Source organism: Rattus norvegicus, chromosome 9 (genome assembly GCF_021556685.1).
Source record: "Rattus norvegicus strain SHRSP/BbbUtx chromosome 9, alternate assembly SHRSP_T2T, whole genome shotgun sequence".
NCBI classification, from domain to species: Eukaryota; Metazoa; Chordata; class Mammalia; order Rodentia; family Muridae; genus Rattus; species Rattus norvegicus.
Genome location: NC_141542.1, coordinates 71592012 through 71604438, shown reverse-complemented (window position 1 = coordinate 71604438; position 12427 = coordinate 71592012). Strand labels below are relative to the sequence as shown.

Genomic DNA, 12427 nt, shown 5'->3' with positions numbered 1-12427 from the left:
CGCGGGTGGGATTGCTGGGGAGAGTCGGCGTCAGCCCCCCCTCCCCTTTCGGCTGGCTCCTGGCGGAGCGGGGTGCAGGTGCGGGAGGGCGCCGGGGCCGCGGGCTGCGAGGAGCCGCCGCGGGCGGCAGGAGGCAGCGTCGGCCCGGGCGGCGCGAGGCAGCGCGCGGTGATGTCAGTGGCGGCCCGGCTGGCAGCGGCCGGCACTTCCTGTATAAAGGCGGGCGGGCCGGGCTGCGACTCCCGCGAGCCGGGGCTGGGCTCTGGGAGGCAGGCGGCAGCGGCCGAGCGGTGGCAGGGCTGTCACCTTCGCGAGCCCAGCTCCTGGCGCTTCCCCGGGCCGTCCCTTCCGTTTCTCCGGGCTCCCGGCGTTGACATCTACGAAGCGGAGAGCTGTATGTGCGCGCGCGCGGGAACGGAAGAATGGCAGTGCTCAAACTCTGCGATCAGGTAGGGGCGCGGGGCGCGGAGAAGGGGGCGCGGCGGGCGCCGAGCGAGCGGTGCGCGCCCCGGGCTGTTTACGCGCAGCCTTTGAGCGTGCACGGCCTGCCTCGGGGCTTGGCTCCCGCGCAGTCTCCGCCCTGGACCGTCGCAAGTGCGCGTTCGCGGCCGGAGAGGGTCGGCGGGGTGCGGGAGTGGCCGCCGGGCGCGGGTCGCCGCCGCACCGGGAAAGGGGAGACTCGGGCTGTGTCGTGCACTCAGGAGCAGTCAGCTTGGGGGTCCTCGGGGGAAGGCTCCCTGAGGTCAGGGGGAGGAAGGTGGACGGCGGGAGAGAGGATCGCAGCCCCTCTGCCCCGGACCTCTCCCGCGCCAGGCTAGAGGCTGGCCGATCCCCGCTCCGGTGCAAAAGCCTGCCTTCATCGGTTGGATAGAACACCCCGACTTCCTCTTTAGTTGCCCAGGGGCTGGGTGTGGGGTGTGGGATTGGGGGTGCTGAGAGACGCGCGTTCTCGGCCCAGGTCTCCGAGTAGGAGATGGGAGTCAGGTCCCGGACTGAGCTCGTAGACGCTGGTGCCCATGAGCTTTGTTGCTTTTCTGACTGAGACATCACACCGGGCAGCCTGGAGTTTGGCTTGAAGGAATGGGATTATGTATTGAATCTGATTGACAGTCTTTACCACATATCTAGATATTGACACTCACGGAAGTTCAACTTAATTGTGTGAAACAAAACCAAACCAAACCTCTTCACAGCTCTTTACAAGGGGGAAAGACGAAGCTTTATTCATGTCCCGATTTATTCATCCACACTGACATGAACATTGTTTTGGGGGCCTGATAAGCAGCGTGGCGATCTTGACTTTGATATATGGTATCAAACAGTCCAGCCCCCTCTATCAAACACCTCAAACTTCTTAATAGGATGCATCTGGTGTCTTGCTAGTTAGAATTCAGCCAGAATGTTTTGCAACTTAAGTGCAACCTTTGCAATAGTGAGCCACAATGGTTTGTTTTGCCCCTTTAGATTAAATTTAGTTCAGCTTGCTTTTACCTTAAGTATTCACAGCCCCCCTTTCTTCCCTTCCCTGCCTTGGTTCAGAAATCACTGAGTTTAAAACTCTGTTAAATTTAGCAGGGAGAGCAGCTGTTAATTGTGTGACCCTGCCCCTCCTCGTTGGCCACTGAGCATTTAAAATGCTTGTAAATTGATATTAGGATTTTCTCTACCCTTTGTTCCCAATTTTTGCCAACTGTTAGACATCTGCTTATTTTAAGTCTTACGTTGTCTTGTGTCCAGAGTCCTGTCAACGTTGATGGTACACATTTCTCTACTTTGTTAATTCCTAAGTCTGCAGAGTACAGTGTGGTTCTAGTAGGCATTGCTATGTTATTACATATGAAAGAATTCTGTGTAGAATTTTACTTAGAAAGATGCTAATCATTTACCCTGAATTCCTTATTTTCTAAGTAAAAAAAATCAGCTGACTGGGAAAATCAAGCAAATCTTCCTCAAGATCCTCAGTGTTGACTGGTGGTGTCCACCTCCCAGGCCGCTATCGGAGCCTTGAGATATGTCTCTCCTTCCTTTCAGCAGATGTGTTAAAGTAGGGTATGAGAAGGAGCTTTCTCCTCAGGTACATCAGCCTGGGTGAGGAGTGTACCACTGGGCTCTGCAGCCCAGGAAATTATTCTCTGGCTTCTCAGAGCAAGGCTTTTTCAAAGATGTTTGTCGTTGGGAATCTTTCTAAGTTACACCCACTTTGTTCCCCCAGTAAACTCCACTTGCCCCTGGGGAGAAAGGGGTTAAAACCTTCATTTGACTCCATCTCCTGACATATAGAAAGAGCCAAGGAGTTCTGTGATCCAGGAACACCCAAAAACCACCAGTCTATCCTGGGACAAAGCCAGAGGAAGATGGGGTGTGGTGGTGGTAGGGCGGGGTGAGGTGCAGTGGTGAGCAGAGATGGTTTCTGTGTTTCTTTAGGCCCAGGAAGTGTACTCTTCTTGCCTTATATAGTCTTACTTTGTGTTTGAATCTTACTTCTTAGAAGTTGGCTCTTAACCTCAGGTACTCATGCTAACAACCTGTGGATTAAATTCCTCCTAGAAGAGCTTTGTCCCATCACTGTGGGCGGGGAGCCACCTGCATGGAATTGCCTGCTTCAGTCTGAGCTGGGGCCACCTGCTCCTTCCTCAGGGATGCTGTGGCCATCCCGGCCTCACTCTTCTGGTCCCTTCAATGTCCATTTTGTAAGGCGAATCTCCACTTTTGGCTACAGCTCTTTGATTTTTGGTTTGAGGACACATTCCGGCTGCTGATAACTTGGATGTAGTCGAAGCGAGAGGTTATCATCAATGACTTTTTCTGTCCCCTGACACTGAAGGCTGGAACTGGCTGGGTGGCTGTGGTTATATCACTTTGGCAGCCAGTTCAACAGTGACCTCTGGGTCCAGCAAGAGAAGGGTTACGATTTTTTTTTTCTAACTTGTTTTGGGAGAATTAAAAAGTTAAGGGGGAAGGGAGAGGCTGCTGTGGTTTTCAGTCTTCTACTGTGAAAAGGAACTGGGAGCTTGTGCTGCGAACAAGCTTGACACTTAGCACTTCTGCATTTGTAAGTCTGTCCTTTTGTTATTTTTTTTCCTTTGGAAGTATTTTGGGGACCATTTTTGTTTGCCCAGGACTGAGGGGCTTCCTGGAAACACCGGCATGTGATGGTACAACTGGAGGAGCTGGTTGGTTACTCTCTGCAACATTGTTATCGACCTATGTAATTAATATAGTAAGATGACCATTTCCTCATGGGTGGACAGTAAGGCATGATTAGCTCAGTTCATCCTGGGAGAACTGAGCTAATCATAAGGCTGAAGAAGGTTCGTCACATGCAAATGCAGTGTGCTTAGCTTATAATAAGTAGTCATGCAGACTTTTGCAATTGGACTTTAGAGTTGGACTTTTACATTGAGTTTTTAGGGTGCATTCCTTATGAATAGAGGCAAAGCACTATAGGGTTTGTTCCTGTACTGACTGCCCTGTCAGTCTGACTCTTACCATCAGTTTTGCCTTTTCAGAGTTACAAAGCCAGGTTTGCCGAGGTCCTCGTTTATCGTTGGCATGGTCTACTTTTCTGACGCGAGTTTGCTAACGGCAGCAGAACTGTTCCATTTCTCTCAAAGAGTCTGGTAGACAAACAGCTTCAGCAGTTGGCCCTTTCGGAGCTTCCCGCCTGGAGGCCTTATGGTTTAGTATCTCTTTGCCAAGTCCTAGCTCACACTCCGGTCACCCATCTCCTTGCCAAAGGCACTGTCTGGCAGCTGTGGCAGTGGCCAGATAATACAAACCCTGAAGCTCTGAAGGCAGGATTTCTGGCCACAGTGTTGGGCCTTTGGACATTTTATTTTCTATCAGGCCGTCCTGTATTTTCAGCAACTCACTATGTACTGGATTGCAAGCCAACCATGTGCATGCTGCAGGAGTGAGGAGAGGAAACACAGATTTAACTCTGAGATTCTGATCTGGTTAGACATATCAGCCCACTGGTAGGTTTGGGGAGTGTACTTGACGGTGGCATTTCATGGCCTGTGCATAATAGTGGCTTGCATTGATTTCGCTCCCGTGTGCTAGGTCCTTGCAGTGAATCACCTCTCTTAATCCACACAGTCACACGAGCAGGTAGGTGGTCACTCCTACTTTATAGTTGAGAAAACAGGAGCAGGGAGGATGATTGACACTTGTACAGGTCACACACCCAGAGAGCAGTTGCGTACAGTGTCCTCCTGTGGCAGTCTGATTGCACGGGTGGGGCCGACTCGCAAGGCTATACTTTTCACAGTGGAAAAAGGCAGCAGCAGGTGTAGAGCTCATGTCTCTCCACTTAGTTATGGGGAAATTCTGGAGAGGCAGCACTGACCACACCTCTGCCCATGGGGTCAGACCCACCTCTGGCAGACTCCTCACTCTGCTGCGAGGTCTCTGCACCTGCTGGCCTCTACCTGGCTTGTCTCCTTCACCTCCACACCCACTGAATGCTGCCTTGGTAGCATGGCCGCTCCTTTCTCGATTATTTATTTATTTTTGCATAGCACAGGAGCCTACAATCATCTCCAATGCTGAGCTACCTTAGCAAACCAGAAAGCCAGACCAGCAAATGAGGAAGAGTTTTAACAGGGGAGATAACTCCTGGTGGCATCTTGATATGCCTCCTTTCAAGTTTCTGCTTAGCCAGGCACACACTTCCCATGTCCTGTGTGATAATATCAGGATCTTGAATTATGCTGATACCTGTTTCCGTACAAAGGACTTTTCTAAGGAACTTATACTTCCCTTAAATACTTTACTGTCTGCTTCAGGGTAAATAAAAGTCCAGCCATGAAGAGATGGAGCCTCCTCTTTTAAAAGAACACTTTAGGGGTTGGGGATTTAGCTCAGTGGCAGAGCGCTTGCCTAGCAAGCGCAAGGGCCTGGGTTCGGTCCCCAGCTCTGGAAAAAAGAAAGAAGAAGAAGAAGGAGGAGGAGGAGGAAAGAAAGAGAGAGCACTTTAGCTTTCACTCCCATTATTCTAAATAGAGAGTAAGCATAAACTCAAAAAGGCAGAATTCTTATACAAGACACAGGACCAAGACATCTTTAAAAAAGGTTTATATTTCAGCAAGATAAATACGATTTATTAACATACATTTACAATGCAATGTTAAATTACTTTAAAATTTATATTTAGTGTAACGTTTTTTACATTTAAGAATTTTTAGTTTTTTGTTTCTTTGTGTGTGTGTGTGTGTGTGTGTGTGTGTGTGTGCGAGTGAGTTTGTGAGTTGTGTTCTGCATGTGTGGAAGTCAGGGAACTATGGGTATCGATTCTTTGCTTCTGCCATGGGGTGTAGAGAGTCAGATTTAGGTCATTAGACTTGGTTGCCAACACTTTTTACCACTGAGCCATCTAGCCAGCTCCGCATAAATTCCTGTGAGCCAGACATCTGATATTGCTGTGCCTTTCAAAGCTGTTTCAGATAAGACACAGAGAAACGGTGAAATTGCCAGGTAAAGCCTCTTGTTGTGTAAGGCTGACAATCTGAGTTGGATCCCAGGAACCCACGTAAAGATGATGGAGTGAACCTATTCTGTAGAGCTGTCCTCAGCTCTCTACATGCTCATCCTGGTGCGTACACACACGTGGCACCCCTAATAAAACAATAAGAACCTGATGTAACTCTTTTTCCAGACCTCCAAAGAAAATTCCATATTGAAACTGATATCTTAAACCACAGGGCTGGAGGGATTGCCCCGTGGGTTAACCACTTGCCACCTAGCCTGGAGACCTGAGTTTAATCCCTGAGACCCACATGAATTTACATGACTCCTGTAAGTTGTCTTCTGACCTCCACATGTGTGTGGTGGCTCATGTGCATCTTCCCTCCCTCAGTGAATCAAATGTAGTTAAAAAGAATCTTTTACAGTAGTGGTGCTATAGCTGTTTTAAGGATTATTGGCATTTAATATTTTTGAAAGTCTCTTTGTACATGAACTCCTGGCGACTGGTTTGTTTTTTTTTTTCCCCCTATTTTCCTTTGTGGTCCCATCATACCCTCAAACATTTAAAAATACCCATGGATGATTGGGAGCTACAGAGACTCTGGTGATGGGCTCACTTTCGTCTAATCGAGGGCCCTTTGAGAACAATGAGGGTGCTGTTAAATATTGGCTGGAAAGGGATGACTGTAGATATAATCGCATGCAGACTCCTCTTGCCTCTGCTTACCTGAGTTTTGACAGTGACACCGAGCTGGTTTGGCTCATACGAATTAGGTCTACACTGGAGCCTGTTGGCCATGTGTAAGCCCAGCGTTCGATCATAGCTTTCACTTCACACGTTGGCTCTGAGCAGGTGATGGTGGGTTGCCAAAGCCATCTGACAGAGATGCTCTGAGTCTTCTTGCTGTTGTGGACTTAAGTCAAGAGGGAATTGTGTACATTGCGTGTCAGACAACACTTGGAGGTCAGACTTATCTGTGGGTTCCTGGTTCCTTTTTGTCAAATGAAGATGTGGGCTGGATATCTTGGCGGTCCTGAGCTCTGCCCTGTTCCTCCTGTGACTCAGTTCTTGTAATAGGGTTTGCTTGGTAGCACCTGGTATGCATGTGGCTGTGATGTGTGTGTTTACATGAGCTGCAGATTAACTATCCAGGCAGCAAGGTTAAATGGTTTCAGGTTCCTGGAGAGGATCTTTATTCAATATCAGTGATTTAGAAATTGATTATTATTATTCTTTCCCCTGCTTTGGTTTATAGCCAATCAAAGATTGTCTATTTTATAGGCTATTTCTTTTATTAGTGTAGTATCTTGTCTCTGGATTTCAGAGGTTGAGAGCAGATAGTTTTTCTGATCGGTGTTCATGTTTGTGAAGAGTTGGTAACCTGTAAGATTGAAATGAATGACCTGTGAATCAATCTACTTTCAAATCGCGATATTCATAATTTAAACTATGCTTTCTAGATGGACATGGTACACATGTCTGTGATCCCAGGACTCAGAAGGTGGAGACAGGAAGATCAGGAGTTCAAGTCAATCATTGGTTATTCTTGGCTGCTTAGTGAGTTCAAGGGTAACCCCAGTTACATAAAGACCTGTCTCAAAAAAAAAAAAATCACTGGATCTGTCTCTATTACCAGTAAATCTTGACCATCCTGCTCTAACTCGCCAGGCATCTTTAATACTGGAAGACCATTTTGCTCCAAGGAATTTTCTGGAGTTCTTCATAAAAAGAATTAGATCTTCAGAGATATCTGTGTTGCCCTGACATGGAAATTTAGTAGCAGTTCTAAAAAGTCTCTGAAAGTTTCAGCATTAAATTGCTTTAGTTTTTCTTTGATTGATTTAAAAAGGTAGCATCAGACTGGAAATAAATTCTTGGGTTCCACTTATTATGGGTCTCTAGTAGTTACCGGCTTCCAGCAGGCCCTGGCATTGGCTTTTCATGCCTATACAGTTCTGGGCTCTCCCTTGTAAGGAAGTCGCTTTAACCTTCCTCAAGTCTGACAAACACACTTTTGAGACTTGCGGAAGGGACATGGGTGCTTCCCCAAGAAGGTCTTCTGGGACTTCCAGGAGCCTGATGTGGAGACACAGACCCCTGAGGGTTCTTAGAGAATTCTCTTGAATTGCTTTCATGTACGAGAAGCATTCTTCCCAGACCCTGGGTCTCCTGTGAGCTGGGCCAGCATAGCGGTTCTCACAGGTGCTGTTTGGGTAACTCCCTTCGTTCTCCCAGGTAGAATCCCTTTTCTTAGATTCCATAGTTGCAACTGGGCCTGGCAAGTCTTATTTCTCAACTGTCACATGGGAATTGGGTACGGCTAGCAGGGTGATGACAGCTGTCTCAATGACCAGGCTCTTCTCAAGAGATGGGTCCTTGTTGGGGGAGGAGACTGGCTTTGGGATCTGACACAGGGAGGATGAAGAGAAAGTCTGGGAAGCAACAGACGATCTGCTGTAAAGACAGGATGCCTGGCAGAAATTCAGCTCAGTTGGGAGCAGTCACCCAGTAACTGAAACACTGGACGGAAACTGCTGACACCTGCAGCCCCGGATGAACAAGATGGTTTACTAAGCTTGAACTTGGGAAGGAAAATAGGATTTTCCATATCCCTTTAAACCCACTCTCATTCCTTTAAACTTTTAAGTCTTGGGGTATTTTAGTACACATTGTAATGCAGGACCATTTAACGTTTGCTCCCGCTTTTCACTTGTTCATCTTCGTAGCCATCACCTGTGGCTACCTACCTTGGTCGCTGCACTCATCTCGTAACAGAGCAATCAGGACGGTAGAACTTAGGTCATGCAGTTCTCCCCACTCAAAAGCCTCTGGTCCCACGCAGAGTGGACACTAAGGCCATTAGATGCTTTCTTCAAAGTATAATAATGGATAAGGACAGGTATGATGAATTAGTTAGGAATGTACAGAAGACGGGGAATGAGCAGGAACACTTCGTATGGTTTAATTCCAACAGCATGTCCATGTGAGAACCCAGAGATGAAGGAATTTACTTGGGACTTAGGAATCTTGGAGTCACAGTAGGATGGTCTTGGCCCCAGGCTAGAACAGGGGCACTATCACAAGAGACCCTCTCTTCATTGGTACTCAGAGTCTAGTTGTAGATTAATGTGTCTGCCTCGTGCATGGAAGACCCTCATTAAGTGTTGGTAGGATAATATGTGACATCAAAACACTGTCAAGCCAGCCGGAGGTTTAGGCTGCTATGGAATACTAACTGGGGACAACAATTTGGGCATCGAGGCATCGGGAGAGGCTTTGGGGAGCCACAGAAGGTTCAGCTGATGCTTAGAGAGGGGCTGCTTCAGGCAGCCCTTGAAGGTGAAGGACATGCTGTACTCAGGGGAGGGGCTGGAGGAGGAGTTTATTGAAGCACAGAGTTCTTGTTGGGTAGGAAGAATAGAGGTAAGGAAATAACTACTCAGTGCCCAAACTAAATAGGAGAGTGGCTGGTATATTATCGAAGGCACCTCACTAGTTCTGATGGACACTTTGTGTCCTCTCCTGGATACTTAGAGACATGGGTCTGAGACCTTGCAAAGCTCATTGTGCCTGCCGGCTTCAGGCATGATTTTAGAAGTTAATTGGTACCTGCCTCATTCCATCAAGTAAATTGATGTGGAAGTTGAAATGAGACCTTCTGGTGTCTTCTGGATCCATGGTTTCTTCCTGCTTTGGTGGAACAGGGCACTTTTCCTGGTAGAGTTTTGTGGATAGATGTGTATCCAGAAGTAGCAAGGACTTCAAAGTGAGAACTTGGGCAGTTTTGGTGGCACGGGACACGGGCGAAATAATGTTGTAGGTCTGAGGTGGTCTGTTTTTAACTTGATAATTTTATTAAGTGAAAAGTTAAGATATGCAGGCTATAAACCCTATAGGATGGCCCTATTTTACAGAGAGTCCCAGTTGCAGAAGGGAGAAGTGTCAAGTAAGCATAGGCATGTAGATTAAAGAGATTTAACACTCACTAAACTAATCAGGGAGGCTTGGATTCTGATTTAAATGAACAGAAATATATCTTTTTTTTTTCTTTTTTTCGGAGCTGGGGACCGAACCCAGGGCCTTGCACTTCCTAGGTAAGCGCTCTACCACTGAGCTAAATCCCCAGCCCCAGAAATATATCTTTATAAAATAAATTGGTGAAAATTGAATGTTCATTGGATAGTTGGTGGTTAGTGTGAGTGTGATACTGTAACTATTTCTAACAAGAGAGTCCTCCAGCAAATTGAGAAACAAAGCCACAAACTACCATTTGCCAAGGCATACCTACCAGTTTAGGCCACAGTACTTCTGGAAGCAATTTCTCCACCCCCTTCTTCCTGTTCTCTGTGTTTGTTTCCAAAGCTGTTCCCTCTCACCTGACAGCTTGTCTTCAGAAAAGTTCTCAGTGTCTTTGATTGATTACCAAAAAGCCACAATCTGGGCAGGTGTGGTAGGGTTTGCCTTGAACCCCAGTGCTTGGGGAATAGAGGCAGATGGACCTCTGAGTTGGTGGCATCCTGCTCTACATAGTGAGTGCCAGGTCAGCCAGGTCAGCCAGGTCAGCCAGTGCTATATAGTGAGACCCTGTCTCAAAAGCCAACCAACCAACCAACCAACCAACCAACCAACCAACCAACCAACCAACCAAAAACCCCAGACAAACAAAAAACAAAACAAAACAACAAAAACCAAAAATCAAAATACTTGCTGTTGCTGGGTCTACTATTTAATGAACTGCAGGTCTAAGGCAGTTATGAGGACCATAGTTATTGACTTAGCTTTGTTCCTTTCATAGCTCATGTGACATTTGAGCATCTGATTTAGAATCTTTCCCTTCTTCCCTTTCGACCTCTCCCTCCCCCTTTTCTCCTCCCCCTCTCTCTTTTTTTTTTTGACAGGGTCTCTATGTGATCTCGACCGTCCTGGAGTTTTCTGTGTACTCTCAGGTAGCCCCAAACTCACAGAGATCTTCCCGCCTCTGATTCCTGAGTGATGGGATCAAAGGCACGTAGTACCATGCCTGGAATCATCCCCCCTTCTCTTGACAAGGCCTCATGTAGCCCAGGCGAGCCTTGAACTTGCTGTATAGCTGAGGAGGATCTTTCTCTACCCCTAGTGCTGGGATTGCAGGCTTGTGCTGCTGTGCCTGGTTTCTGTGGTGCTCAGGGTCAAACCTGAGGCTTTGAGCCAAGGAAGCAGTTAATTGAGTGGGCTACACCTTCAGCCAAGTATTGTCTACTCATAAGAGGAGTTGGATTCAGTTTGTCTCTGTTTGACAGTTCAGTTCAGATATTTGGGGGGTGGATTTAATTATTATTGCCACCCCGAGTTACCTTATTTAAAGTAGCCTTTAAAGTGGGCTTTTGTTTAAATTGAGGGGCTTTATAGAGCCTCGAGAGGCTACAACATCAGTGTAACTGACACCTGTGTCCTCACAGTGAGTGGAACTGGTTCTTGTTTTCAGTGGTTTTAGGCTTCAGGCACATCAAAATATTGCCACTTAGTTTTACACACATGAAACCTTTTCATAGCCTTCTTTAGAGTCTAAATACAAGTCTATCAAAGGCCGAAAGGCTAGGAGGTGGCCACCTGCAGTGGAGATTTTAGCACTTTGGAGCTCTGGGCAATTATTTCTTGAGATGAGCACAGACAGCATTTAGTTGCTAATCTTAGGGATCCTTTTCTTCTGAGTCTGCTCTTTAGTAAAAGGTCTTCTATCCACTTCCCAGGTACTGAACTTTTCCACTTTATACATGGCATCTGCTTTGGACAGTGTTCATAAGCAGTGCATGGGAGAACACTGAAGCTGGTGTTTGGAAATCTAAGCTGTACACACAGCTTTGCTTTTAACTTCTGCCTTAGTCTTTCTGTGGCACAACTTTCCTGGACTGTGAAATGGGTACAGTAATACATGCTTAGTGGGGAGCCTGTGACAATTCAGCAGGGAATGCTAGAGTGTACCCCAACTGGATGTTTGTTGCTGCTCAGTAAACAGTCCCTGAATTCAAAGTACCTGAAATCCTTATTGTCAAATTAAGCAGATAAGTATTTTAGAGTTAACTCCAGCTCTCCCAGAATAGGTTTTAGTGATTTCTTTTGTTTTAAATTTATAACCTTAATCTTGTTTTATTTCTCTCTAGTTTCAAAAAATTGTGGTACACAGATAGTTGATTTTTGTATGAAATCTCTTTATCAAGTACCCTACATATTGAGTCCTACAATTTAAAAAACATGCTTTCTTTTGTTTTGGTTTTATCTGGGCAATTGGCTTAGTTTATTTAACTTACAGAGTTTACATTTAGACATATCCACTAGGATAAGCAAGTGCGGAAAGGATTGACGTTTGCAGGTGTCCTTGTTTTAAGCTGTCAAAAAGGCCTTTGAAAAAGACAAGAATGCCACTTCCTCTTCACACGGTGTAAAACTGTCTTTTTGAGGAAGTGTGTAAGAGCAAAACTGTTTGATAGAACAGTCGTCATAAAAGAAGTCACAGTAAAAAGTGTTATCGTGACAGAATGTCTTAAAACTTCGGTGTAGAATTTCAGGCCTTGGATGGATGTTCACTGGGGTAAAAGGAAACCATAAACGTAGGCTGGGGCTGTAGCTCAGTGCTAGAATGCAGGGCTAGCATTCATGAGGACTGCAGTTCAATCTATAGTCCTGTGGGGTGGGGTGTGGTCAAAGGAAACCATTATAAAAAAAAACCCCAAATCCCAATCTATAAAGGTTTCTGAAGGAAATTGTTTAAAAATATCAGATGGAGGCTAGAAAGGGTAGGTTGTAAAATGTCATTTTAACTTAACTCTTCTTTTTTTCTTTTAGAGTGACAGGACGTTGCTTAAGAGAGGATGCAGGCCAAACATAATTGGATACATATGTGTGTTTTAATTTAAAACACACTTGATTCACCAGTAGAAATTTAGGGCAAAATGTAGCAAGGTAATAGAAAAATGAAGACCA

The 12427-nt window shown here is 46.2% G+C and overlaps 1 protein-coding gene across 5 annotated transcripts in view; it reads left to right on the top strand.

The window, feature by feature from the left end:
- Positions 1-240: 240 nt before the first annotated feature.
- The window catches only part of Ankrd44 (ankyrin repeat domain 44), a 287691-nt gene continuing 275504 nt past the window's right edge, over positions 241-12427 (top strand). For 2 of the 5 annotated variants that reach the window (XR_015628537.1, XM_087565278.1), the window contains exon 1: positions 245-449. Coding sequence is in view for 2 of the 5 variants with exons in the window: in XM_087565278.1 (XP_087421404.1) it covers positions 423-449 (27 nt within the window). In the remaining 3 variants the exon portion in view is untranslated. 5 annotated transcript variants of the gene reach the window in all.